Raw genomic sequence first — 24,932 nt, 5'->3', positions numbered from 1 at the left:
ATGAGTAACTCAGGATTAATCAAGAAGATATCATGGGAATCAAAGGGCACGATAGTAGCTTTGGTAATGTTCGGGAGAAAGACTTCCGGATGATAGAGGGGCATCGACACAAGAAAGAAGATTAAAGAGATATAGTAATGAATAGGCTAACAGAGTTAGTGAAGGGACGATCTTAACAATCGGAACAGTTATTGGTCTGAGGACAGGAGACGATCGTTGATCCAGATCGCACTAATCTTCGCTCGCATGTGATAATTAATCTAAGGGAATACTAATATGAGATTGTTTTTAGCCCAATTAGTGTTGCCACCACTAAGAGTTCTTTCAAGTCCAGTAAAGGCTCAAAACAACTCATAGACCAACTCACTGTATCCTACACTTGCGTTGGCCTTGTGTTTAGCTCAATTACAACGCGTGGCGGGGCTACTACTTGTGGTGGCCGTATGGGTGGTCTACTTCGTGTGGTGGACGCCGAGGCGATTGGAGCGCGCGCTCCGGTCGCAGGGCCTCGATGGCACCCCCTACCGCTTCCCCCACGGCGACCGGGAGCAGAGCGCCCGGCTCGACAGGGAAGTGAACGCCAAGCCCATGCCCTTCTCTCACAGCATCATCCCTCGCGTTGCTCCTTGCACCCACCGTACCGTGAGCCAATATGGTACCCACTCCACTTCACCTCTCTCTCTCTCTCTCTCTCTCTCTCCATTGATCTACCTTCCCTGTCGCTTCACTTTGCCTTCTGGACTTGGTTGTTGTGCAGGTAAAATATCTTTCACTTGGGCAGGCTCTGTACCCGAAGTGACCATCACGGATGTGGGATTGGTGAGGCAGCTTCCACTCAACATGTCCCATGACTCCGAAAAGCCCAAATTGAACCCTCTCGCGAAGTTCTTCTTCAAAGGAGATTTCACTTACGAGAGTGAAAAGTGGGTGAAGCATCGGAGGATTCTGAACCCTGCTTTCCATATGGAGAAGTTGAAGGTGCTTGATTCTTATCTTGCTTCACACGAGACTGTCGAGCTAACTTTTCGTCCTCGTCATTTGACAGCAAATGTTGCCGGCGTTCCGTACTTACTGCAATGATCTGATGGGCAGATGGGAGAATACGGTGGGTTCGGAGACACGTTATGAGTTAGATGTTTGGCTGGAGATGTCATCGCAAGAGCAGCTTTCGGAACAAGCTATGAAGAAGGAAGACGGATCTACCAGCTTCAAGCTCAGCAGGCTGTTCTCTTCGTTCAGCCCGCCCGATATCTACGTATCCCCGGTGACAAGTGAGTTCTCGTCCTGTTCATATTTCCGATGATTGATTGAAATTGTGTCATATACGCGGTAAGCAGTCGATTCTTGTTTGTTTTCCTGCTTTTCCATCTACATCGATCACGTTACAGTGACTTCAAACCTTTTAAATCATTACTATAAACCATTGCTTGCCATTACAGGTTTCTTCCCGCCACAAGGAACAAGAGAACAAAAGCACTGGAAACGGAGATCTGGGAAATGTTAGGAGGCAGAGAAGAAGTTCTTCGAATCTTGGGGGGGGGTGGTGGGGGTGGAAACACGCTAGCTTTCGATGGCTTGAGCCACTCGAGGACTGTGAGTGTCAATCTTCATTCTTCCTTCTTCTGCTAATCAGATGAACTGACAAGGGAAACAACAAATCTCACCCACCAATAACATTCCCCGATCGATGAGATGTGAATCACCCACCAGGAGCACTACTTCTACTGCGTAATAATAATCCTCATTCATCATGATCCAGAAATCTGGAGCGAAGATGCCAGTGCGTGCAATCCAGAGAGGTTTGCAGAAGGGATTGTTTTTAGCTCAAATAGTATTGTTAGCGTTGAGAATTCTTCTAATCCAATATGAGCTCAAAACAACCCATAGACCAACACTTAGTGTTGGGCTAATAAATACTTATGTTTTAGCCCAATTATAACTTAATTACACACCCCAATTAATTGGCCAAGGCTATGTTTGATCCTCGAATTGGCCAACCTATCTCAATGAAATAATTCATTTGATTTGTTAATAAAATAAATTTAATTAATTTACAAATATTTTTAAAAAAGGAAAAGAATCAAATTGGCTTATTGAAGATTGTAAATCTCGATTTAAAATTCATCTCTACAAAAATAGAAGTTTATGAATCAAGAATATCATCAAAAGAGGATGATTACTTTCCAAAATTATCACCTTCCTTTAAAAAAATATTTTAATATGCTTAATTTGATACTATTATGATATTTTTTATTTTCTTATACTAGAGCTTATAAAAGAGTGGTTAGATTATTATAATGAAGGTTATCAGAAATGGATCCATGAATTGAGTCGTATTCTTGCATTGTGTGTGAGTGATGCAAGGATACGATTGTTTTTTTCGATCCAATGATATCATCATCGATATGCAAGATGTACATTTATCTTGAGAGTACCCTTCTTGAGTCGGTGTGCATGGATATATTTATTAATAAATTTATATAATTTATTAATAAAATAAATTTAAAATTTGTCAAACAGAAAAAGGGAAGTAAATATAGAAAAAAATAAAGAAATCAAGTTCGTTTATTGAAGATTGTAAATCTTAATTGAAGATTAATCTATATAAAAATAGAAGTTTATGAATCAAGAATATCATCAAGAGAGGAAGGTTACTTTTCAAAATTATTACCTTCCTTAAAAGAAAAAAAATGATATACTTAATTTGATACGATTATAATATTATTATTTTTATTTTTATATTTTTTATTCTTATACTAGAGCTTATAAAAATGTAGTTAGAATATTATAACGAAGATTATCAAAATTAGATCAATTAATTGAGTTGTATTCTCACATTATGTGTGAGTGGTGTAAGACCATAGTTGTTTTTAAAGTTATTATCCTTTTTCTTTCTTTCTATTACTTTCCTGTCAAAAACAAAATTTCATTATTGCTCATCTTATATAATACACTTAAGATTTCTTTTAAAATCATCAATTAATTTTATTATCAAAATATAAAATTTAATAAACTTTTTTTTTTAATGATGATGAAGGGATTTAAAAGTTTTCTATAACTATATATCATAATGTTAAATAATAATATTAAAAGATCATCATATACTTGATTATAATGAAAAGAATATTTCCACACATAAAATCACATAGAACTCAAGTATGGTAAACTTGTTATGTTACCTATTTCAAGATATATTAAAATTGGGACAATGATATAGAATTTACACGTATAATGTATAATTCTGTTCCTAATGTAATATGATAGTTTTACCTTATTTCTTTTAAGATTTAGACCATTTTTTTGTTTATTTGAAAACTCATTTACGATAAAATAATAAAGCGTATGATGCGAGATTTGAGATGAATAATACATAGATATATAAGAAGATACAATTCCTCATGAATTAGTCTTAAATTAAATTTAGAATGATGTTTCATCCCACGTTGATTGAGAAATAAGAGAACAAATGGTTTAGCATCACTCTCACTCTTAAGAGTTCTTTTTTTAGGTTCATCTTAAAAGAATAAAATCGTATGCGCTCGACAAAATATTAACTTATAGGATCTATACTGATTTAATGATAAAAGGTGACATTCATTTTCTCTCTTAAGATACATTGTATTTGGGGTTCATATTTATGAAAGAAGTGATGAAACTGAAAACCACTATTATTTTCCTATTTTGACTTGAAAATATAATATATAGTGCACATATTATCAATTATTTTTAAATTTTTCATACACGATTAATATTTGTTCCAATATAGCATAACAGGAAATAACACATTTTATCTTTTATCAATGAAATAACAAATTTGATATGAAAATAAATCTCCTATGATATCATCCTCCCCCCGGCCCTCTATATAAACCCAGAGAAACTCCTCCCATGTCCATCCTTCACTTTTGGCTTGGGAGGACAAAGAGGAAGAGCAGGTGAAACTCATCGCCCTTATAAACATTATATGCTTCCTTTATATTATAATTAATGAAGTTATTTGTTGATATTTTATTTAATATTTCTTAAGAATTTTTATAATTATTGATCTCAAATTGTAAAAAGAATGATGTTGTATAATAGTCATTCGAATATTTAAAATATATTTAAAAATCATAAGCATATTCTTTCAAATATTTTCAATCATTTATACTAAAAGAATTCATATGCAATATCCATCTTTATCTTCCAAAAGGATATATTAGTGTTGGAAGTTGGGCTCAGCTCAATAGAGGTCTTTATAGCATATTACATGGGCACATACAACTGTTGTAGTAAGAACTGTCCATTTTTTAAGGTGTTGTATATGTACTCTTTTAATGATTGGAACAACTATATATCTATTTTTATTGATCATTAATTGTTAATATGATTTTTTTCGAAGACGATACAGAAAAAATTAACATGATCCTTACGTAATAATAATGATGCGTACAAATTAAAAACAAAATTTTATTGATATGATTACCTCTCCATCTTAAAATAATAACATCCATAAAAAATTGGTTCTCTCTTTAAAAGGATCAATATATTACTTTAATCGCTTACAATCTGAACTCCTCTTCCGTTTATAAGCGATTGCACTCTGCGAAGTGCATGGCCATGGGCGTGGTGGACGTAGCAGCCGACTTGGTGTGGTACTTGGCGTGGGGCGTGGCGGGGCTGCTACTTGTGGCGGCCGTATGGCTGTTCTACTTTGTGTGGTGGAAGCCAAGGCGATTGGAGCGTGCGCTCCGGGCGCAGGGCCTCGATGGCACCCCCTACCGCTTCCTCCAAGGCGACCTGGAGGAGAGCGCCCGGCTCGACAGGCAGGTGCAGGCCAAGCCCATGCCCTTATCTCACAACATCATCCCTCGCGTTTATCCTTTCGCCCTTCGTGCCATGAGCCGATATGGTACCCACTGTCTCTCGCTCTCTCTCTCTCTGTTCTACCTTCTCTATCGCTTCACTTCGCCTTCCGGTATCGGTTGTTGTTGGTGGTGCAGGCAAAACATCTTTCACTTGGACAGGCCCTGTACCCGAAGTGACCATTGCGGATGTGGGATTGGTGAGGCAACTTCTATTGAACATGTCCAATGACTTCGAAAAGCCCCAGTTGAACCCTCTCGGGCAGTTCTTCTTCAGAGGAATGTTCATTTACGAGGGTGAAAAGTGGGCGAAGCATAAGAGGATTATGAACCCTACTTTCCATATGGAGAAGTTGAAGGTGCTTGATTCACCCATGTCGATTCTATCTTGCTTCACACCAGACTGTCGAGCTAACTTTTTGCCCTCGTCGTTTGACAGCAAATGTTGCCAGCGTTCCGTACTTGCTGCAATGATCTGATGAGCAAATGGGAGAATACGGTGGTGGGTTCGGGGACAAGTTATGAGTTAGATGTTTGGCCTGAACTCCAAGCCTACGCTTTAAATGTCATTTCGACAGCAGCTTTAGGAACTAGCTTTGAAGAAGGAAGACGGGTCCACCAGATTCAAGCCCAGCAGCTTATGCACTTCGTTCAGGCCGGCCAAGCTATAAATATCCCTGGTTCCGTGTGAGTGATCTTAATGTTCCCATTTCCGATGATCGATTGCGATTGTGTTATACTGGTCGGTCTATGAGTAAGCAGCAGTCGATCGTTGCTCGTTTTCTTCTTGCTTTCCCATCTACCTACACTGATGTGTATCTCATAAACACCCTCTCAACCAATTACTAGAAACACTGCTAACCGATGCTTAACCATCACTGCAGGTTTCTTCCCACCGAAGGGAAGAAGAGAATAAAAGCACTGAACAGAGAGGTCGGAGAATTGGTAAGAAGCATAATAAAGAAGAGACAAGAGGAAATAAAGAGTGGCAAAGCCAGCAACGATAACCTGTTGGGCTTGCTGCTGGAGTCCAATATGAAGGGCTCCCAAGAAGACGGGATGACCATCGAAGATGTGATCGAAGAATGCAAGCTCTTCTACTTTGCAGGGCAGGAGACGACAGCCGTCTTGCTAACATGGACGATGATTCTCTTGAGCATGCATCCTGAGTGGCAGGTCCGAGCCAGAGAAGAAGTTCTTCGAGTCTTCGGGCAGAACAAACCGGATTTCGATGGCCTGAACCGCTTAAAGATTGTAAGTATCATCATCATTCTCCCTTCTTCTGCCAAGATCAACTGATAGACAGTCATGTTCTCCTCGATCAGGTGACAATGATTCTGCACGAGGTTCTCAGGTTATACCCACCATTGACTTACCTCCCAAGGCACACGTACAAGACGATAAAACTTGGGGACGTGACCTACCCACCAGGAGTACTGCTTCGAATGCCAATACTCTTCTTGAATCACGATCCGGAAATCTGGGGCGAAGATGCCAGTGAGTTCAATCCAGAAAGGTTTGCACAAGGGGTGTCCAACGCATGCAAGAACCACCAGATGGGCTTCTTTTCCTTCGGCGGCGGCCCTCGGATTTGCATCGGCCAGCACTTTGGGTTGATTGAGGCTAAGATGTTATTCTCTACCGTTCTCCAGCGCTTCTCGTTTGAGCTCTCACCCTCCTATGCCCATGCTCCACTCATTGTTATGACTCTTGTCCCTCAGTATGGTGCTCCTTTAATGTTCCGTAGACTTTGAATTACTCTTCTTCGAGTCATTTGGATTTATCCAAGTCTCAATGTTTAGATCTGTATGGCTCAATTCGACAAGTCCTTTAAGATCCTATATTTTTCACTTCTTTCTTTATTTTATTTGATCTTGAACTAATAATACTTATTACTATTATTCAAAGAAAGAATTATGAGCGTTTCCATTATTCACAAATATATATATATATATATATATATATATATATATATATATATATATATATATATATTGCACTAACACGTGCATATTAGGTGCTGTTGACGGCGTCTCAACCGCGTCTCTGAAGACCTCTGATATATACACCCTTCTTTTTCTTTTGATGCGCTCGACTCTCCGACTCTTAAAGGTACAAATTGACCAGACTAAGTACAAAATGGAGTGAACTTATCAACCTCAAAGCCAGTGCTCTTTGAGTATCCGGATCGCCACGTACACTATCCACTTCGAATATCTGTCGCTGAACGACACGTGTCCGGCAGCGAGTACGGGAGTCAGGCGTACTTCGCTGAACCTTGCAAACCGGACACGCGTCGGTGTTCGGCCGGGCATCGTGTCGCGTTGTTTAAGGTAAAGGCACACCCCGGATCGCGAGCGTAGGCGGCGGAGGCTTCGCATTCCGTGAAGGGCTCGCACGTGACGATCAACCCGCTGATGAGACGGACCGCAGTAATCCACGCGTCGCCAAAGTACAGGCGTTCAGAAATGAGGTGCACGCTGCATCAGGGCCGTCCATATGGTGTTCCCGGGTCGTATCCCCGTCGTTTAATGTATCGAGGGAGCCGGACGGAGGGCCGATTCCTCCCTCTTTCCTCGCCTCTTCTTCCCACTCTTGACTTCCCTCTCCTCTCTGTCTCTCTCCCCGATTCCTGCTTCCTCGGGCTCTAGAGAGAGCAAGAGCCGGAGCTGGGGTTTCGAGTACGTGTTCTTGATCCTTTGCTGTTATGACGTTTGTTTCTTGCGTCCTTCCACGGCCCCGATCGGTCTAATTGATCTTTGATGCTGTACTTTGATCTGATTTTGGGATGGATTATATGGTTTCTTTGTTGTTCTGGCCTGCGATTTCTCGTGTTCCTTACTTTCTCTTGGGGAAATTGACTTATGCTTATTATAATTTCCGTGTGGGTACTGTGTTATTGAGTACTTGTCAGGTTTCTCTGGAGGGGCGCTTGCGCTCTTGATCTCTTGAATCGTGTTCGAAAGAGAGGAACGACGGTTTCTGGATGCTAAATCTTGGTTGGCGGGGCTTCTCCGCTAGTTCTGCTTCCCCTTCCTTGTTGGACTCTTTTGGCCACACGGTGCTGTATTCTGGCTCTGCTTGTTGATGTTTTTGCTCTGTTGTTAGGGTTCATTCCCGATTTTTTGGTTTTTATCTTTAAATTCATGCTGTACAGGTAGGTTCTATCCAAGATGATCTATGGTTCTACAAATTTTACTCTTCGACTCATGATGATTGTGTCGACCGATTTGTTTTGCAGATTTTTTTGTTTTGATATGTTTCAGAGAGATGCTAAGTTTTAGGTGTGCGTGAACTCATGCTTAGCTTTTCATCATGCTCTCAGTTTACCTTTTTTCACTTGGATGTAAAATTTTGATGGCATGTTGGCATTGGTTTCCTTTTTGGTCTTTTCATTGTGGATTTTCTCTTTGTCCTATGGGGTTCAAGTTGGCAATATTGCCTTCTTGGTTTTATTACGAATTTCCTAAATTGATCTGGTCTTCGTCTAACTTACCTTTTCTGTGAGGAATCTTTCTTGAACTTACTGGCTTTGGGTAAAGTGTTTCTCAAAATTATGATGTTCATATTTTTAGACAATAGTTTTAGACTTTTATATTCTATTACTAGGACTCAGTTAGTCAATTTTACTTACTGGAATTTATATTTTACAATCTTTTACTGAAATTAGTAACTAAGGAATCTTTCTGAATTTTTTGGTTATCCATTGTAGGTTGACACAGAACCTAGTAATGTAGGTCGTCTGGCTTATGAGAACTCTCATAGGTTAATTTTGTGCCTTTCTTTAATGGGGGGTCTAGTTTTAGAAAGCAAAACCACTGATTGTTTACAGTGTAAAAAGATCAAGGGGTTTGCTGTGGTTCTTTTTCAATGATAGACAAAATGTACTTTGTTTTGGCAGACATACATATGTTTGTTTTAACCTTCTGCAGATTCCATTGATGAAAAGTAGCCTCTGATACTTGGTAACACTTGGACCAGTTAAGGCCCAGTGCCGAGGAAGTGTTCTTGAGCATAGCGAGGAGAGCAGCCTGATACGAGTGGCGGATAGCATCTGCCTAAAGTATCCTTTTTTTTCCGCTGTATGTGCAACTGAAGCATCTAAAGCTCATATCTTCACTTTATTTTTTAATTTTCGTTCACTTATTTATGCAATCATATAAAAATGTTAGGTTAAGAAAATTTGTCTGGCAGTAACCTCATTTGGTTTTGTTAGCAAAAGAGTTTTATAACTAAACAAACTTTCTAAGCGTATATTTAGTATGTCATAATGTCATTTGACAAGTAATCGCTATCTATAATACAAAAAATACAGAGAACTGAGCTTGGGTTTTCTGCCTTTTTCTTTTGGCAGACTGCTTTTGACAATAGATGATCAGGAGGAAGTAATAAATAGGAAGGAAGATGAACAGGTTAGTTTCCCTAGATAAATTTGAACAAAAGTAAGGAATAAGATGCTAAATTGATTGAGTAGAGATTGGGTATACCACTGTGTTTGGGAGAAAAAAGAAAGATAAAGAAAATGATATAAATAATATAAACAATAAAATGTTTTATGAGAAGAGGCATATTAAATAACTTCTGATGGGGATTTCTAGGGAGAAAGATTGGTCAGTAGATGTCAATGACTAAAGGAAATTGACAAGAATAAAGAGTTCTTTGCCCACCGATGTCTTTAATTTACCTAAATATGTAACCTATTTATTTATATATTGATCTTTTTTTATTCTCCCTTACCTTTTGGTGTGCTATACTGACTTTTTTTATGTTGATTCTGATCCTCTCTTTTCCTGTCAGCTCTTGGACTTTGTGATCTTGGTTAAAAATTATAATATCACTGGGTTGGATTTTTATGGCAGTTATTATAATGATAATTTGCACCCTTTCAGGCATCGCAAGGGCATTACGATCTGTTTTGAGTTGATTCTAGATTTCTTGTTGAATGAACACATCTTTTGCTGATCAAATAGCTTGCTAAATGCTTCTAGAAGTAGTAAATATAAAGATATTATAGGGATATGTAGAGATAAAATTCAGAATCTCTTGTAGAAAGAATGAGAGTCTAAGGTTCTAAATTTGATAGAAGCGTGCATGGTGATGTTAAAGGAGCTAATGATATTAAGTTAGAACGTTGCTTGGCAAGTGTCAAACACATCTTTTGGTTGTTCAAGATGAAAGTCAATTCGGATTCAATATGGTTCTTTCTCCGAGCTGGTCTCAAGTCAAACTTTGCTATTTCAATCAGAACCCTACAAAAACTTCATCCGAGCACTCTTGACAATGTCCCTTCCCTCCAATGCTTCAATTAATAAGCTAGTCAGAGAGGTCGAACAGTTTCAAGTTCAAAATTATGTGCTGGGTCATACTTGTTGAACCCCTTCTATAGTGGGTTTCCGAAATTGCTACTTTTGGATGCTACTTAGCTTGTGGAAACGTGGTGCGTCAATCTCAGGCATAACCATCATCACTCCACTCGAGTCTGAGATGCGGCATATTTTTACCATGTGGCATCGATTGGGCGGTGCGATATAATTGGTCGGTTGATGTCGAAGTGTCAGCCACCCCAGTTGCTTGGCATCGAGTGTATCGGCCACCTAGTACCGAGATGTCAATTGTCTGGTGCTGAGGGATGTCGATCACCTTATATCGCTTCTATCAGTTGGTAATTGGGTTGAAGTTAATAATAAAAGTTTAAAAGTTTTGACTGCACAGAAACATATGAATATCTAAGTAGGATTAATATCTGCCTTCCTGAATACTGATCTAAGTTGATGATAATTTCATGTCTGGATGCAGACGTTATTGCACATGTTGTTTGGCTATTTTTTTGCTCTAAATTTGATTAATTGGGTGCATATTGACTTGTTTTTGCAGTTTATGTATATCAAGTTGAACTTTAGTAGATACTGTAGCTCAAATGCCAGGACCGAGAATGAAGAGAAAATCAGACAAGGGATGTGTAAGATTGCACAATGTCCATGCTCGTCACAGGTCATCTAAGAAATCAGAAAACTCACCATCGGAAATCAACACAGAGGTGGACGCTTCTATTCAAATTCATCATGATGGTGAGCTATTATTACATGGTTGATCTCATCCAAGTCTTTTCTTCTTGTGTCTCTTCACACCAAACACCAAATCTGAGTGCCACCTTGAGTAAAATTGAGGTTAATTCATGCATTTCACAGTCATTTATTCACGAGATGGAACCAGATTACCGTAGGTTACAATTTTTTTAAACATTTGACTTTTGAGGAATCATCCAAAAGCCAACAGATTCGATTGAGTTATTCTAGTATTCCGTGGCACCTAACTCTACAAAATGAAAGCTGTAGGGCCATGCCACCTCCTAATGCGCTTAGCCGTACCATTCTCACTATTGATAACTTCATTTTCATCACTGAATTTGTCCTTGTGAAGAACAAAAGCTTGTATGATAACATATTCTCGTATTTGAATGCGTGAAGATTGTTTTGTCTATTAGCACACAAATGTTAGAAGATGTATGCTTGTTTTCTACTCTTTACTATTCTAAAAGCTTGTCGTCTCATCAATCTTTATTTGGTAGCTAACTTTTGCCTCTTGGGTCTTCTTTCGGTAGCTAAGCTTGTCTTAGATTGAATTTAATGCTACAGGAAACCTTTCAAACACAATTAGTTCTCGTATGGAACAATCAGGGTGCGACTCTACGATAACAGGTTTTGATGGAGCCTCTGCTGAATTGCTGAACTTGTCTTCATCTCCACCGGATCCTTTATCTACTGAAAGAATGGTAGCTGCTCTCTTCTCCAAACCTCTAGGATATAGTTCAATTCTTATATAGTCATTTGTTGTTTTTATTTTGGGTGTGTATCTCCCGCTTGATGACTTGTGTTAGGTACTACACTCCCTAACCAATGCTTCTGTAGTTTGAGAAAGAAGCCTCCCACAAGAGCAAAGGCAGAAATAGAATAAAAAATTAGAGATTAATTATTGGATTTTCTGAAGAGAACAACAACGAGATTCATGTGCCTACCAATGCAAATAAAAAATGGATGGTAAATAGCCTTGATTAAGTCTGTTCTGTCTAAAAGGAAGGCTGGGAGGCCTTCTCCATGTGGAACAGGATCGCCGACTCTGTCCGCCTGGGGCAAAGAGTCGCTGGACTCCGGAGGTCGTAGGAGTCCAGCGATTCCTCCACCGAAGTGGACAGGTTGTCCTTCCACCACTTGGATTAGCTAGCCCTATCTGGGTCAGTCGTGGACTGATCCAGCCCACTGTCAGTGGCCCACGATAGGCTGTAGATGCTGCTGTTGGCCCACTTCTGCTGCAGCTACTGCCGCTACTGTTACGGTGATATTGCTGATGCTGATGTGTTTGCTGCCGCCACGGCTATGCTGCTGATGCTAGGTCAGACCTCTAGAGAGAGAGAGAGATTTTGTAGCACTGAGATGAAACACTCGGTACAAAAAGATAGACCGAGACCAGAAGAAAGAGAAGATACAATATAACATTATAAGCTATATTGTCCAATAAATTAGCACCTTTTGAAGTGCCTTCCTCTTGGCCACTCCTTTGAACTGTATAGCCTTATAGAAGACTCTATTATGGATTTCATATTTTTCTGCTGACACCCTTCAGAAAAATATCATAAATAATGCTAACTGTATAGGAAATCCTTTTTCTGTTAGATTCTTCTATGTGTACCCTGAGAAGAGTTATTTCTGGGACTCTTAGAATACTAGAGGATTATCATCTCTTTTTTTTTTAAATATCTAACTTCCCATAACAATAGGGACACAATCATAAATGACATATGGATGTTCTTGTGTAAATAAATTTTCTTGTCAGAGTAATATAGTAAACCGATTTTTTTGGAATTCTTTATAGTTGTCTTGATAAACTATGTTTTCCTTTTTCTTGTTTTATATAATTTAGAATAAATTTATTTAATTAAAAACAGAAAAAAAAAAAAAAAAAAAAAGCTCATAAGCAATCAGAGCATAGTAAACAACTCGTGCAGGACCATAAAGAAGACCTAATGATCCACCCATGATGGCCTTTCGCTTTAGTTAGGGGCATGGAAGGACTGTTTGTATTTAGTTTGACTTGATCAGTAACGGGCTTTTTCAACTCTCACCGAATAATCTTCTACAGTATATTCTCAGACCAACCCCTTAGTGTATTTTGATCCAAATTCATAGTTTCATGTGGATATTGTCAGTTTCATGTGGATATGAGTTAATTCAAAATATTTGTGGGGATTGTAACATAGTAATCGGTGCAACTACTTGGGCATTGGGAAATGCTAGTTATATTGTCAGTATTTGACTTAAAAGAAGTCATGGTTGTTATGAACTCATTTAGGTGCTCATTTCCACTTTTTTTTTATTGCGGTTAGTTTACTGTTATGTTATGTTATGTCTTGTGATGAATATTTACTTGCAGCTGCAGAGTTCAAGCTCAACCGCAATAGCACCAGAGTTAGAAACAATTTTCTCACCTAATTTCGAGGATGGTGATTCCCAGTTGAATTCAACTAATCATGGTTATGAAGGTACTAAGCTCCCTTTTTTTCATTGGTTAGCACATGACACATTGATAAAAACCTGGACATGATGCCTGAACAATTGCTCAATATTCTTAGAATATGATAGTCCTTTTTTGAGTTAATGGAATAGGTCATTGGCTTTTTTAAGTTAATTGAATAATTATCATACTTTTTCCTTACAGTTAAGAATGAAAATCCTGGATTGCCTAATCTCGTTGCGGATGAAGGAGATGATGGAAACTCTGGGTTCAGTGATTATCAAGCTTGCAGTTTATTGGACTTCTGCTTCTCAGAGAGTGCTCCATCTTTACCTTTTGATGATAGCATGGATTTTACCGATGTTTCTTGCCATCAGTACGAGTTTACTACTTCTGACATACTGACTGACGTGGCGGAGAGGTATATGATGCTGCCATTCCTAGGGAGGAACACAGAAACTGGCGGTGTTCATGATAATGAATCAATTCAAGAAATCATGATGAACTCCAATGATGCATACTTGGCAACTCATCAAGAATCTGACATGAATTATCTATCTGGTGATTTGGGAGAAATAGAATGCCTGAATCCACAGCTAGTTTTTCGAACTTCACCTGATTTATCTCGGGAAGTTTCATCGAGTTGTCCTACTCTATTGCAAAAGGAAACACAACAAGGGAAGCCCATAACTCTTGTCCTTGATTTAGATGGTAAGCTTGTCCGTATCTGTTACATTTTGAAGAGACTTTTAAGTGTGATATTTCACACCTGCCTCTTGAGCTCATTGTCATTAGAAATTCCAATTGTTTACCAGATCATATTACGTGATCTATTCTAGTTCTGTCGTTAACTTAATGTGTTGTAAACTAATTGTTTCTCTTGTCTGCAGAAACTCTTGTTCATTCTACACTTGAGTACTGTGATGATGCTGATTTCACCTTTCCGGTTTTCTTTAACATGAAAGAGCATACCGTATATGTAAGACGGAGGCCTTTTCTACAAATGTTCCTCGAGAGAGTGGCTCAAATGTTTGAAATTGTTATTTTCACAGCTAGTCTAAGCATATATGCTTCTCAGCTACTTGACATTTTGGATCCAGACAACAAAATAATTTCTGGGCGCATTTATCGTGAATCATGCATATTCTCTGATGATACCTATACAAAGGACCTAAGTATTTTGGGGGTTGACCTGGCAAAAGTTGTCATAATCGACAATTCCCCACAGGTAGTAATCCCTCATTAGTCTCTCTGTATATCGGTAAGGGGCAACACAGCACATGCTCAGTAGAAATTTTCAGTAGCACCATTTTTTGACTTATATAGATAGTCTGATTTCCAATGCAGGCTGGTGCTTCATTTCTCAAATTTTAGTTGTCGGAAATTAGATTCATTAATTTGATGAAAGTTATTATTCAGGGAGTCGAATAGTTTTTCCTTCTCCTTTTGGATCATATCAAATCTATATCTTGCTCGCATCAGCACATGATTCATTTTGTTTTTTGTTTTTTTGTTTTACCTTCTCCATGTCAGGTTTTCCGGTTGCAAGTTAATAATGGCATTCCAATCAAGAGTTGGTTTGATGATCCATCGGACCATGCTTTAGTTCAATTACTTCCTTTCCTCGAGACCCTGGTCGATGCTGAGGATGTTCGTCCGATTATTGCAAACAGGTTCAGCAACAAAGAGCAGCAACAGTTTGTTTGAGATATCATTGTCTTGGCAATATTTATTGTTTTTCCTGAGGTAACCATTCTCATCGACCGCAATTTATCCACGGTTTCTTAGATTTGCTTCCATTATCATGCCAACTTAGCTGTATGACATGTGAAGATTCCTGATGATTGTACCAAATTTTCTCCAAGTGTATGTATATTCTTCCCATCCTATTTTCTCACACAGGTGTTTACATTAGAATTTTGTCATGAAAATAAAATATTTTGTTCTACTGTTTTCTTATGTACTCATTGACCTCCTAAGTTATCCAAACTGTTTACTAGATTTACCTTTTTTTTTTTTATTGTCATGGGGAAGATTGCTGATGATGGTACCCAAGTTTAATGCCAACTGCCTTCCAATATAATCTTCTTATGAAAATAAATAAATAAATAAATAAATAAAATTTTATTTTGTTCTGATATTGTTTGGAGATTGAATCCTGCAATCTTGTGGTCTGTGCAAGTAATGATACAAATTGGTAAAAGATAATTTGATCGGTTGGTTATTAATATGGTTCGAGAGTAAACTCGCTCCCGAGCCATGATTATGGATCGTTAGTTTTTGTATGGAAAGAAATACTGATAAGATTATTTAATTTTATATTAATTAAGAAAAACTATTTAGTTTCTCTTACCCCAAGAAGTATGAAATGAAGGGTTTATGAATCAAGGTCTCTCTTACCCCATAAGCTTCTTTGACGAGCTCACTAAGTCGAAGTTAAACATCCACAGCAGCTGCCGACTTTTCACTCGGTGTTCAATCCAACGAGCCAATGAGCTCACACCGTCCGGCGTCATGGTTGCCCGTCTCATCCCAACCGAAGCGCTGGTGGCCAAGGAATTATTGGTGGCCAACGTGAGCGTAGGCCCCCCAATGATTTGGCCGCCGAAGTGAAGTGTTCGACAAGGAGATACGTGATGTGTCGGGTCCAACTCACCAACTGAACTCGTCACAACCACGTTCCACCTACGGGAGGGACTCTGTAAAATCCAGGGCGCCACCACAGGAATAAGCCGCAGGCTTCGGTACCCGAGAGTCTTTCCTCCCCTACCCAGTCCTACATGTGCATAAAATTATGTACTTGATAGCGTCAGTGGGGGCGCCCACCACTGTTTGTGGCGATCAAGTGGGTAACTCTCTCTCGAGTCCTGATGCTTGGATCGACTCTTCACATGCGATAACCGAGTCATCTAAATATGTGGTGTCATGTGGCCGTGGGACCCCCGCACGAGTTTTCTTAAACGGAATAATGGAAGGGGCCCCACAGGACACGATCACGAGGCGTTTGATTGATCGAAAGCCATCTCCCGCTTGCACTTCCTTTGCTAGCTCATGTACACCCGAAGAAGACAGACAGTTCCGTGGGACGTTGCTGTGGTGCGGCAGCTCCATTATTCTCATGCTCCCAAACTTGTCACCTCCCACCCATCTTATTGTCGGATGTACAAACATAGAGGGAGAAGTGCACATCTTTGCATGCAGCGGGGGACAGTGTTTGCATCTCATTGGAGCAATTTTTTCCCGTCCTAAATATAAGGCGTCGATAGCTCTTTCATATGAACCAATACTTGATGGTCTCCATTCATATGTTTTGCCCATTGGTTTGAGGTTCAACTTGTTCCAGGAATAGCCCACGATCAGGGACGTCAACGGCCATGGAGGAGCCACTCCTCTCCTCTCCCACCACTACCTCCTCCTCCTCCTTAGCTACCACCCCGCCCGTCCTCATCCGAGTAACAACGATCCTCACGCTCGTCGCCATCTCCCTCTGGGCAAACTACGAAGCCTCCAGGAGCGTCGACATCTCCGTCGCCAATTCCGCTTATGGTTCTCGCGCAGGCCGCCTGTTCGACCTCAAGTTCGCCTCCAACGGCAGAGCCCACCGTATCATACACCACGCGAGCCAATTCGTCGAGCAGGTTCTTTACCCCGATGAAGGGTATCCCCGCAAGCCGATCAACCACATAACGCTGCGTCTCGCCAGCGACGACGACCTCCCCTTCCTCACGTCGGTCAGCCCGGGCTTTGGCGCCGGCGATTACACCATCCGTCTCAGCCCAATTCTCATGTCGGCAGCCGACGCCGACGCGGCTGTGGCCGCAGCGGTGCACCGGGCGGTCGCCAAGCTCTGGCTGTGGGACGGCCAGCGCACGGCTCCGGAGTCACTCCTGGAAGCCGCAGCTGAGTACCTCGCCATGGCAGCAGGCTTCGGCTCGAGGCCTAACATCGCCTACGTTGTCGCCCTCGAATCTAACGGAACACGCTGGTCTGCTGAATTCCTACAGTACTGCGAAGCCAAGCGCAACGGGTTCGTCGCGGGGTTGAACCGAGGAATGCAAGAAAGGTGGACTGAGCTCACGGCGGACGAGGCGTTTGGCTCGCCGGTCCGGCAGGTATACGCCGCCTATAGGTCGGCGCCACCAGGTCGCATCATGGAATCCTCTGATTCCACGACGGATTCGGTGGAGGCGAGGCTGTCCATGTGAGCTGTACAGGTTGCCGCCATGGCAAGCGGACCAAGTCATGCAGCTGTGAAACTGAAGGGGTTGGACTACTTGTCCGTATCCCGCGAACGTGTTGACCGGACCGACGCCTACCGGTACCAAAGTGTACTGTCGGTGGTATAATTCTGCCCTTTAGATTCCTCTTCCTTGTTTGCTTCTGTACCTCTGCGTAAAATAATGGAATGGAGAAGAAGCTTGTTTGTTTTCTGGGCATGGAAAGAACGACTACTCATCCGTCTTCCAGATGGAGAGAGAGGTGTGAGGGTGATGACGATGAGACGTTCGAGGCCATTAAGTCTCTGACATTGCATGTGTTTCTTCTTTCCGTTCAGCCTCAAGAACAAGTGCAGGGAAAGATTTATTTCTGGTGCAATGGGATAATTGATTTATTAACTTGATGAGTTTAATTGTCGATCCAAACTGTTGAATTCCAAGTCGAAATTTTAGCTCGACGTCGAGCATCTGATCTGAGTCTTTAAACCACCACCAAGAACAAAGATGTGATCTTCCACCCAAAGGTTTGCTGCTACGAAAGACCAAAAAGACAAAGAAGCAGAGCATCCAAACACCACCTTTCCTACGTATGATTTAGTCCATATGGAACAGCTAAAGTGCAACACAAAGTAGAGGTTCCCACCACCTCCTCCTCCTCCTCCTCCTCCACCACCACCACCACCACCACCTGAGTTGTGTCATCATCATCATGACTATCGATAGCCAAACCCCACGGAAGGATTCTTCACTTCCAACCCATCCTCTTCCCACTGCTGCTGCCGCTTCTTTCCTCTACAACCTTTTCCTTTCTACCGCTTCCTCTTGCGTGCTCATCCAATGCTCCCATCCTCCCCTCTCAAGTTTCCTCTTATTCTCCTTCGCATCACGAAGGAACCTCCGATTCTGTCCCCTTATATATATATATCTCCTAAGACGAGAGAAGTAGAGCCCTTTTCACAGCTCAAGTAGACTTCTTGCCATCCGAAATCGATACCGAAACAGAGAAATAAGAGCAGAGGAGGTGAGGACAGATAAGAGTGGAGGTATTGGAAGTATGGGTGCCAATGCCATCAAGTGTCTCATCTTCCTTCTGGGACTTCTCTTCTGCTCTGGTTTGTGCAAACAAAGTCTCTGCATTCCCCACTTACCTATAATTGCAGGTTGAGATTAAACTAAATTTCGAGTTCTGTGGCATGGCGCAGGAGAACTTGTTAAAGACTCAGAGGACGATCTATCATTTCATCCATCTCTCATGCAGACGGATGTATCCTCGATGCCTGAAATGGATGTTGTCACTCCAGTAACAACAGTTCCGGTGATCAACCCTTCCACCACCCCAACCACCACTACTCCGGTCTATAATCCATTCACCACGCCACCTACTCCGATCATGACGCCTACCACCAATCCATACTCCACTCCGTCGATGGTGACCCCGTCCACGCCGTCATCAGGCCAAAGCTGGTGCGTGGCCAGCCAAACTGCGTCGCAGACTGCGTTGCAGGTAGCTTTGGACTATGCCTGTGGATATGGAGGTGCAGACTGTTCGGCGATTCAGCAAGGTGGAAGCTGCTTCGATCCCGATACTGTTCGTGACCATGCATCGTATGCATTCAATGACTACTACCAGAAGAATCCAATTCCTACCAGCTGCGATTTTGGAGGAACAGCTGTTATCGTCAATGCGGATCCAAGTAAGTAATGATTTCAGAGCGTACAACGATCAAATCCTTGACAGCAAAACATCCGATCTAATTTCTTGGCAATCTAATCTACTCTCCGTTCGTCCTCACAGGCACTTCGACATGCCATTATTCCTCGACGAGGTAAATGACCTGCCTAAACCCATATCTTCTTTGCAGAAACCATGAGAAGAATTAACTCGTCACACCTGCAGTGGCAGCACAACCTCACCTTCTTCCTTCAACACGACTAATCCCACTGGATCAGCTGGATCAAATGTTTACGGAGATGTTCCGACGACTACTACAAGCGCTTCTGCCTTGATGTTAGATGGCATGACACTTGTGATCACCCTAACATCTCTACTGATGTCTGTGATCTTCTATAGTCTCTGCAAATAGACATTAAAGGTGTTCTACGTGCAACGAGCCAAAGACGATATGGTTGGTGGCTATCTTTCGCTACAGAAACTATGGATTCCCCACAGAAAGGAGGCAGCACAAGAAGTCCAAATCCTAAAGCAAAATAACCTTTCTTGAGAACTCATTCTACAGAGTAAGCGAAACTGGCGAGGAAGAAGTTGGTAGCAGAGCCATCAGCCTGCAGGTTATGCTGCTTCAAAGCCTCCATTAGCAGGAAATGTTGTCGAACAATTTGCTTCATTCGATAGTAATAATTGTTACTTTGTTTTAGCTTCGAATAGATAGATAATAGTCTGAAGCTACAAAAACCAAATCCATTTACAGTTCGATGATGTTTTCCCAAAGACAACTCTAAAGCAACAAAAGGTGTGCAAACTAAAGATAGCCCATAGAACATGATGTTCTTCTATACCTTTCTTGCGATCTTTGCCAAGAATAATTTGCTAGCAAGAAATGAATCTAAATCATGTGGAGTTGCAGCAGATGTAAAAAGCTAAAGATGACTTGCAGCACGCGAGAAAGATGGCACTGATTATAATGGATCGGTGTGTATTGGGGTGTGAAGAACACCAATTATTTTTCTTTGGATACAAGGAAAGTTTCAGTATCTACTTCTCGTGACTTTGGATGAGGACGCCTATCGTTCTCCTTTAAAGCCCACGGGGGCACTCCTGACTTTTCCATCGAACCATCTCCTGTCGTTACTCTGACTCTTCCCTTATTAGAAAAAAAAATATGTTAAAACGAAATAATTTTTTTCCGATATCAAAATGAGTTTCTCATCAAAATATCAATTTGATATTAAAATATAAATATCAACCAGAATAATATAAACAGTAGAGTAATAAATTAATCACACAGTGAAACCAAATATTTAACGTGAAAAATCTAATGTAGAAAAAATTACGAGACCGTAATCCACCTCAAACTTTCACTATCAATAATAATGATTTATAATAAGTCTTCTAAGATCATATTAACATTAAGATCATATATTTTAGCTGAATAGCATATCTTCATCATAGATGGATCTAAGATAATTTGAGGTCTCACAAAATGAATATAGTAGGAAAGTACCTTAGAAAGGGTAAACTGTATATCAATACAATTAGAATTGTAGAGCTTGCTATAAGAATTCTTCGTATAAAATTTATGTCAAAACTAATAACGTTTGATTACAAAACTCAAGATATTAATTTTTCTTATTTTCTTTTCTCTCTCTCTATGCCTTTTCTCTCACCATACGCCACCACTGGCTGCGCTCACTGTACTCTTTTCATTTACTGCCCTTTTCTTTTACCTTTTAATTAATGATTTAGGCTTAAAATGCCCAATTGTCCAAGACCAGACCCAACAATTCTCTCCCTCTAACTCATATGATCTATAATAAGCCCGCTCTTCACATACATGATTCAAACTTTTCTTTAGACAAAGACTTTATCAACATATATGATCCATTCTCATTGGTATGCACTTTTTTCCAAGTACAATTCTTTCATCTCAAGTACATCACGAATCCAGTGATATCTCACATTAATATGCTTGGATCTGGAATGGTATGTTAAATTCTTAATGAGGCGAATGACACTCTGACTGTCATAGTAAACAATACATCATTCCTATTTCAAGCTCAATTCCTGTAGAAACTTTTTTATCGATAAAATTTCCTTTTATGCTTCAGTAATTGCTATGTATTCTACTTCTGTAATTGATAGAGCAATCTAAATTTATAACTTAGACTACCAAGAAACTGTTCCCCCTGCAAATGTCATTAAGAATCTCGAAGTAGACTTTCTGGAATCAGTATCACCTGTCATGTCTGCATTTGTATAACTTTCTAACACAGGTTCATTATCGTCAAAACATAAACACAACCTGGAAGTACCTTTTAGATATCTTAATATCTATTTCACTACTGCCCAATGTTCCTTTCCAAGATTAGAGAGAAATTAATTGACAACTCTAATTGCATGAGCTATATCTAGCATAGTACAAACCATAGAATACATTAAACCGTCTACTGCAATGAGTAAGGCACTCTGGACATTTCTTCTTTTTCTTTTTCACTTGTAGGATATTGTTTTAAACTAAGTTTGAAATGACCTACAAGTGGAGAACCAACTGCTTTGGCTTTACTCATGTTAACTCTTTCAAGAACCTTTTAAATGTAAGTCTCCTAAGATAACCAAATCTTTTTTTTCTTCCTATGACGAAAAATCTTCATGCCAAGTATTTATTTCATCGATCCCAAGTCTTTCATCGCAAAAGAATTACTTAGCTCTCTTTTAAACTTTTCAATTTTACCGGCATCATAACCAACAATCAGCATATTATCAACATATATAATAGTAGAATAATAAAATCATCATCTGAAAATTTCTTTGTAAACATATAATGATTAGATGTGGTTCTATTATACCCTTGACTCATCATAAAGGAATCAAACTTCTTGTATCACTGTCTAGGTACCTGTTTAAGTCAATATAAGCTTTTTCTAAGCTTACACACCAAATTTTCTTTTCTCTTGACTTTGAAACATTCTAGTTGCTCCATGTAAATTTTTTCTTCTAAGTCACCATGAAGACATACTATTTTCACATTAAGTTACTCAAATTCTAAATCCAAACGGGCAGCCAAACCAAGAACAACTCGAATAGAGGATATTTTCACCACAAGAGAAAATATTTCTTCAAAGTCAATACATTTCTTCTGATTAAATACTTTCATAACTAGTCATGCCTTTGTTGCGAGCTATTATTTTCGATCTTCAATTTGTAAACTCATTTATTCTTTTGAGCTTTTTTTTCTTTAGACAACTTTACTAAGTCATATATGTGATTCTCCCCCGTCAATATGGTTTTAACCCACTCATTCTTATGCTCATGTAGAATAGCTTCTTGGTAAGTTTTTGACTCTCCCCCGTCAGTAAGAATAACATACTCATGTGGAGGATATCTAGTAGATGGTTAGCGCTCTCTAATGGATCTTCTCAATGGAATCTCAACTAGTAGTGGAGGTGCTTGTTTAGTTGGTTCAGCATCATCAACTATATGAGTATTATCACTTGCATTCTCACCATAATCTTCTTGTTCATTTCTCCATGATCATCATGAACTACAGGTGAAGGAACATGACCCAGACCCCAAGGAATATAAACAGAGGTTTTTGACTTCTCAACATTATCATCATCATCAAACAATTAATTTTCAAGAAATACATCTCTACTTCTAATAATCTTCTTGTTTACTAGATCTCATATTACCTAAACTCTTCATGGTCATATCCTAAGAAGGTATATGTTTTTGCTTTATTATTAAGCTTGGACCTCTCATCTTTGAGAATATGAACAAATACTTTACACCCAAAGACTCTCAAGTGATTATAAAATATATTTTTTTATTTCCATACTCTCTCTAGAACATTACCAGGAACTGATGAAGAAAGATTTATTAGGTTAATTGTAGTTCTTATAGCCTCCCCCTAAAATGACTTAGATAACTTAGCATGAGAAAATATATACATAATCCTTTTTTCAATGGTTCTATTCATCCTTTTTGCTACACTGAGGATATCTGTACTCGTCACCATTATCTAATCGAATACACTTTAGTTTTCTGTCAATTTCTTTTTCAATATTGACGTGAAATTTTTTGAAAATATTAAGTGGTATTTCAAAGTAAAAATTCACATTTTTCTAGAATGATATAACAGTAGTCATATGTTGATGGTTGGCAGTACTCAAAATATTTAATATTAAGTTATCTCGTAAATAAATATCTTAGTATCGTAGAATTTGAGTTATGTACTTACTTTTTTTTATCCTAAAAAAAAATTATGTAATGCTGGATCAAAGTCAGTTAGGGTTTTAAGGGAACACCATGCGATGGAACATGTTAAGCTACAATGATTCTACGGTCCCAGACAACGCAATCTCTTTAGGGTTTTACAAAGGCGCACCTCAGCGTTGCACACACAACCCCTCGAGGCATTTGAAGCGGCGGCGGCGCGTCAGCAAAGCGGAGATGAAGGTGATAGCGGCGTACCTCCTCGCCGTCCTCGGCGGTAACACACGCCCCTCGGCTGGCGACCTCAAATCCATCCTCGAATCAGGTAAAGCCCGCGGTTCCTATTTTCCTCGGTCTTCGATCGTTATAGGCGTCTGATCTCCATTCTTGGCTCGTAGTGGGCGCGGAGGTGGACGAGAAGAGGGTAGATCTCTTCCTGTCGGAAGTCAAGGGGAAGGACCTCGCGGAGCTCATCGCCGCCGGAAGGGAGAAGTTCGCCTCCGTCCCGTCGGGGGGCGCGGTGGCAGCCGTCGCGGTCTCCGCTCCGGGAGCCGGTGCCTCCCCGGCGGCCGAGGAGCCGAAGAAGGAAGAGAAGGTCGAGGAGAAAGAGGAATCCGACGACGTGAGCCTTTTGATCTCCAAAAACGAAAAAAGACTCGATTTTTCTTGGACATGGATCATTAATTCTTCTTGACTTGTGTTATTGCAGGATATGGGCTTCAGCTTGTTCGATTAAGGAGGCAGTGGTTGCGTGCTACTTATCTTAGCTTTGTTCTCTTATTCTTGCATAAAATGAGGAAAATTTCGGATGTATGAAAGACTTGAAGAAGTTTATTTGGGTTGATTTTTCTGCAACTTTTCTCAAACACTTAATCTTTGTTGCTTCCGTCGTCTATTGTATGCATGAGTCGTGCGCATTGAGATTTCTTGTCTTCCAGCATAAATTCTTGGTTGGTAATATGCCTATGCTCTCTCTGCAATGGATAGTTCTTCGATTATACTCGTGCTTCAGTTCCGGTACACCCACCTTGATATGATCAGGTTCAAAATGGTGATTTGAGTAGAAGCATCAGGCATGCATCCCTTCTTTGATATGGTGATGCTTCTAACTCTTTGGTCGATCATGGTTTTGCAGCAGCCAGGCTGGGGGATGAGCTTGCTGCCAAATTGCCAGGACATGATCTTGAATCACTTTGTATTATCTTGCAGTGTAGCATGACATGTATGGAAATATTAATTTATCTCAACGGAGCAAATGCATCTTGTCTGTTTATCATATTAATAAGTTTGATTGTGAATATCCAATATGTGATGGTGATTGGGATCTCATTCGGGTCTACCAAGATTTCTTCGATGTTTAAGCTAGTGGAGGATTCAGATATTGTTGAGGATGCATCGATGTTCCTTAGGGTTCTTTGCTGAATTGAGATAGAGCTATCATCAATAGTCTGCTCTTATTGTGACAGTTTTCAT

General features: G+C 40.1%; 6 protein-coding genes across 13 annotated transcripts; all 6 read left to right on the top strand.

The window, feature by feature from the left end:
• The first annotated feature begins 32 nt into the window (after positions 1-32).
• Positions 33-1,504, top strand: LOC103980049 (cytochrome P450 CYP72A616-like). The gene is made up of 5 exons (XM_065141206.1): positions 33-63; positions 401-655; positions 758-978; positions 1,046-1,271; positions 1,440-1,504. Exons 1-5 carry the CDS (start codon positions 33-35, stop codon positions 1,502-1,504), a joined length of 798 nt encoding a protein of 265 aa, XP_064997278.1.
• Positions 1,505-4,593: 3,089 nt separating this feature from the next.
• Positions 4,594-6,598, top strand: LOC103980050 (cytochrome P450 CYP72A616-like). The gene is made up of 5 exons (XM_009396334.3): positions 4,594-4,891; positions 4,983-5,203; positions 5,284-5,531; positions 5,729-6,098; positions 6,170-6,598. The coding sequence occupies exons 1-5, from the start codon at positions 4,594-4,596 to the stop codon at positions 6,596-6,598; spliced, it is 1,566 nt and encodes a 521-aa protein (XP_009394609.2).
• Positions 6,599-7,370: 772 nt separating this feature from the next.
• On the top strand, positions 7,371-15,311 carry LOC135581401 (uncharacterized). 8 transcript variants are annotated; one of them, XM_018823952.2, is made up of 10 exons: positions 7,371-7,525; positions 7,759-7,905; positions 8,777-8,926; positions 9,199-9,256; positions 10,719-10,912; positions 11,461-11,616; positions 13,272-13,380; positions 13,557-14,063; positions 14,243-14,580; positions 14,886-15,311. In XM_018823952.2, exons 5-10 carry the CDS (start codon positions 10,817-10,819, stop codon positions 15,057-15,059), a joined length of 1,380 nt encoding a protein of 459 aa, XP_018679497.2. In that variant the 5' UTR covers positions 7,371-7,525; positions 7,759-7,905; positions 8,777-8,926; positions 9,199-9,256; positions 10,719-10,816; the 3' UTR covers positions 15,060-15,311. The 8 variants fall into 8 exon arrangements, with proteins under 8 accessions (XP_018679497.2, XP_065000017.1, XP_018679496.2 ...); XM_065143943.1 differs by having other exon boundaries at positions 7,372-7,525; positions 8,826-8,926; positions 11,480-11,616; XM_065143941.1 differs by having other exon boundaries at positions 7,372-7,525; positions 11,480-11,616.
• Positions 15,312-16,726: 1,415 nt separating this feature from the next.
• On the top strand, positions 16,727-17,557 carry LOC135632592 (uncharacterized). Its single transcript, XM_065141205.1, has one exon. The coding sequence runs from the start codon at positions 16,727-16,729 to the stop codon at positions 17,555-17,557; it is 831 nt and encodes a 276-aa protein (XP_064997277.1).
• Positions 17,558-18,327: 770 nt separating this feature from the next.
• On the top strand, positions 18,328-20,136 carry LOC103979754 (glucan endo-1,3-beta-glucosidase 12-like). The gene is made up of 4 exons (XM_009395953.3): positions 18,328-18,681; positions 18,772-19,263; positions 19,365-19,395; positions 19,467-20,136. The coding sequence occupies exons 1-4, from the start codon at positions 18,624-18,626 to the stop codon at positions 19,651-19,653; spliced, it is 768 nt and encodes a 255-aa protein (XP_009394228.2). The 5' UTR covers positions 18,328-18,623; the 3' UTR covers positions 19,654-20,136.
• Positions 20,137-23,623: 3,487 nt separating this feature from the next.
• Positions 23,624-24,419, top strand: LOC103979755 (large ribosomal subunit protein P2A). The gene is made up of 3 exons (XM_009395956.3): positions 23,624-23,784; positions 23,858-24,081; positions 24,169-24,419. The coding sequence occupies exons 1-3, from the start codon at positions 23,697-23,699 to the stop codon at positions 24,193-24,195; spliced, it is 339 nt and encodes a 112-aa protein (XP_009394231.2). The 5' UTR covers positions 23,624-23,696; the 3' UTR covers positions 24,196-24,419.
• The last annotated feature ends 513 nt before the right edge of the window (positions 24,420-24,932 follow it).

Source organism: Musa acuminata, chromosome BXJ3-3 (assembly GCF_036884655.1).
Source record: "Musa acuminata AAA Group cultivar baxijiao chromosome BXJ3-3, Cavendish_Baxijiao_AAA, whole genome shotgun sequence".
Classification (NCBI taxonomy): domain Eukaryota; kingdom Viridiplantae; phylum Streptophyta; class Magnoliopsida; order Zingiberales; family Musaceae; genus Musa; species Musa acuminata.
Note: the sequence above shows the minus strand (reverse complement) of the source record. Positions and strands in the feature narration are given on the sequence as shown.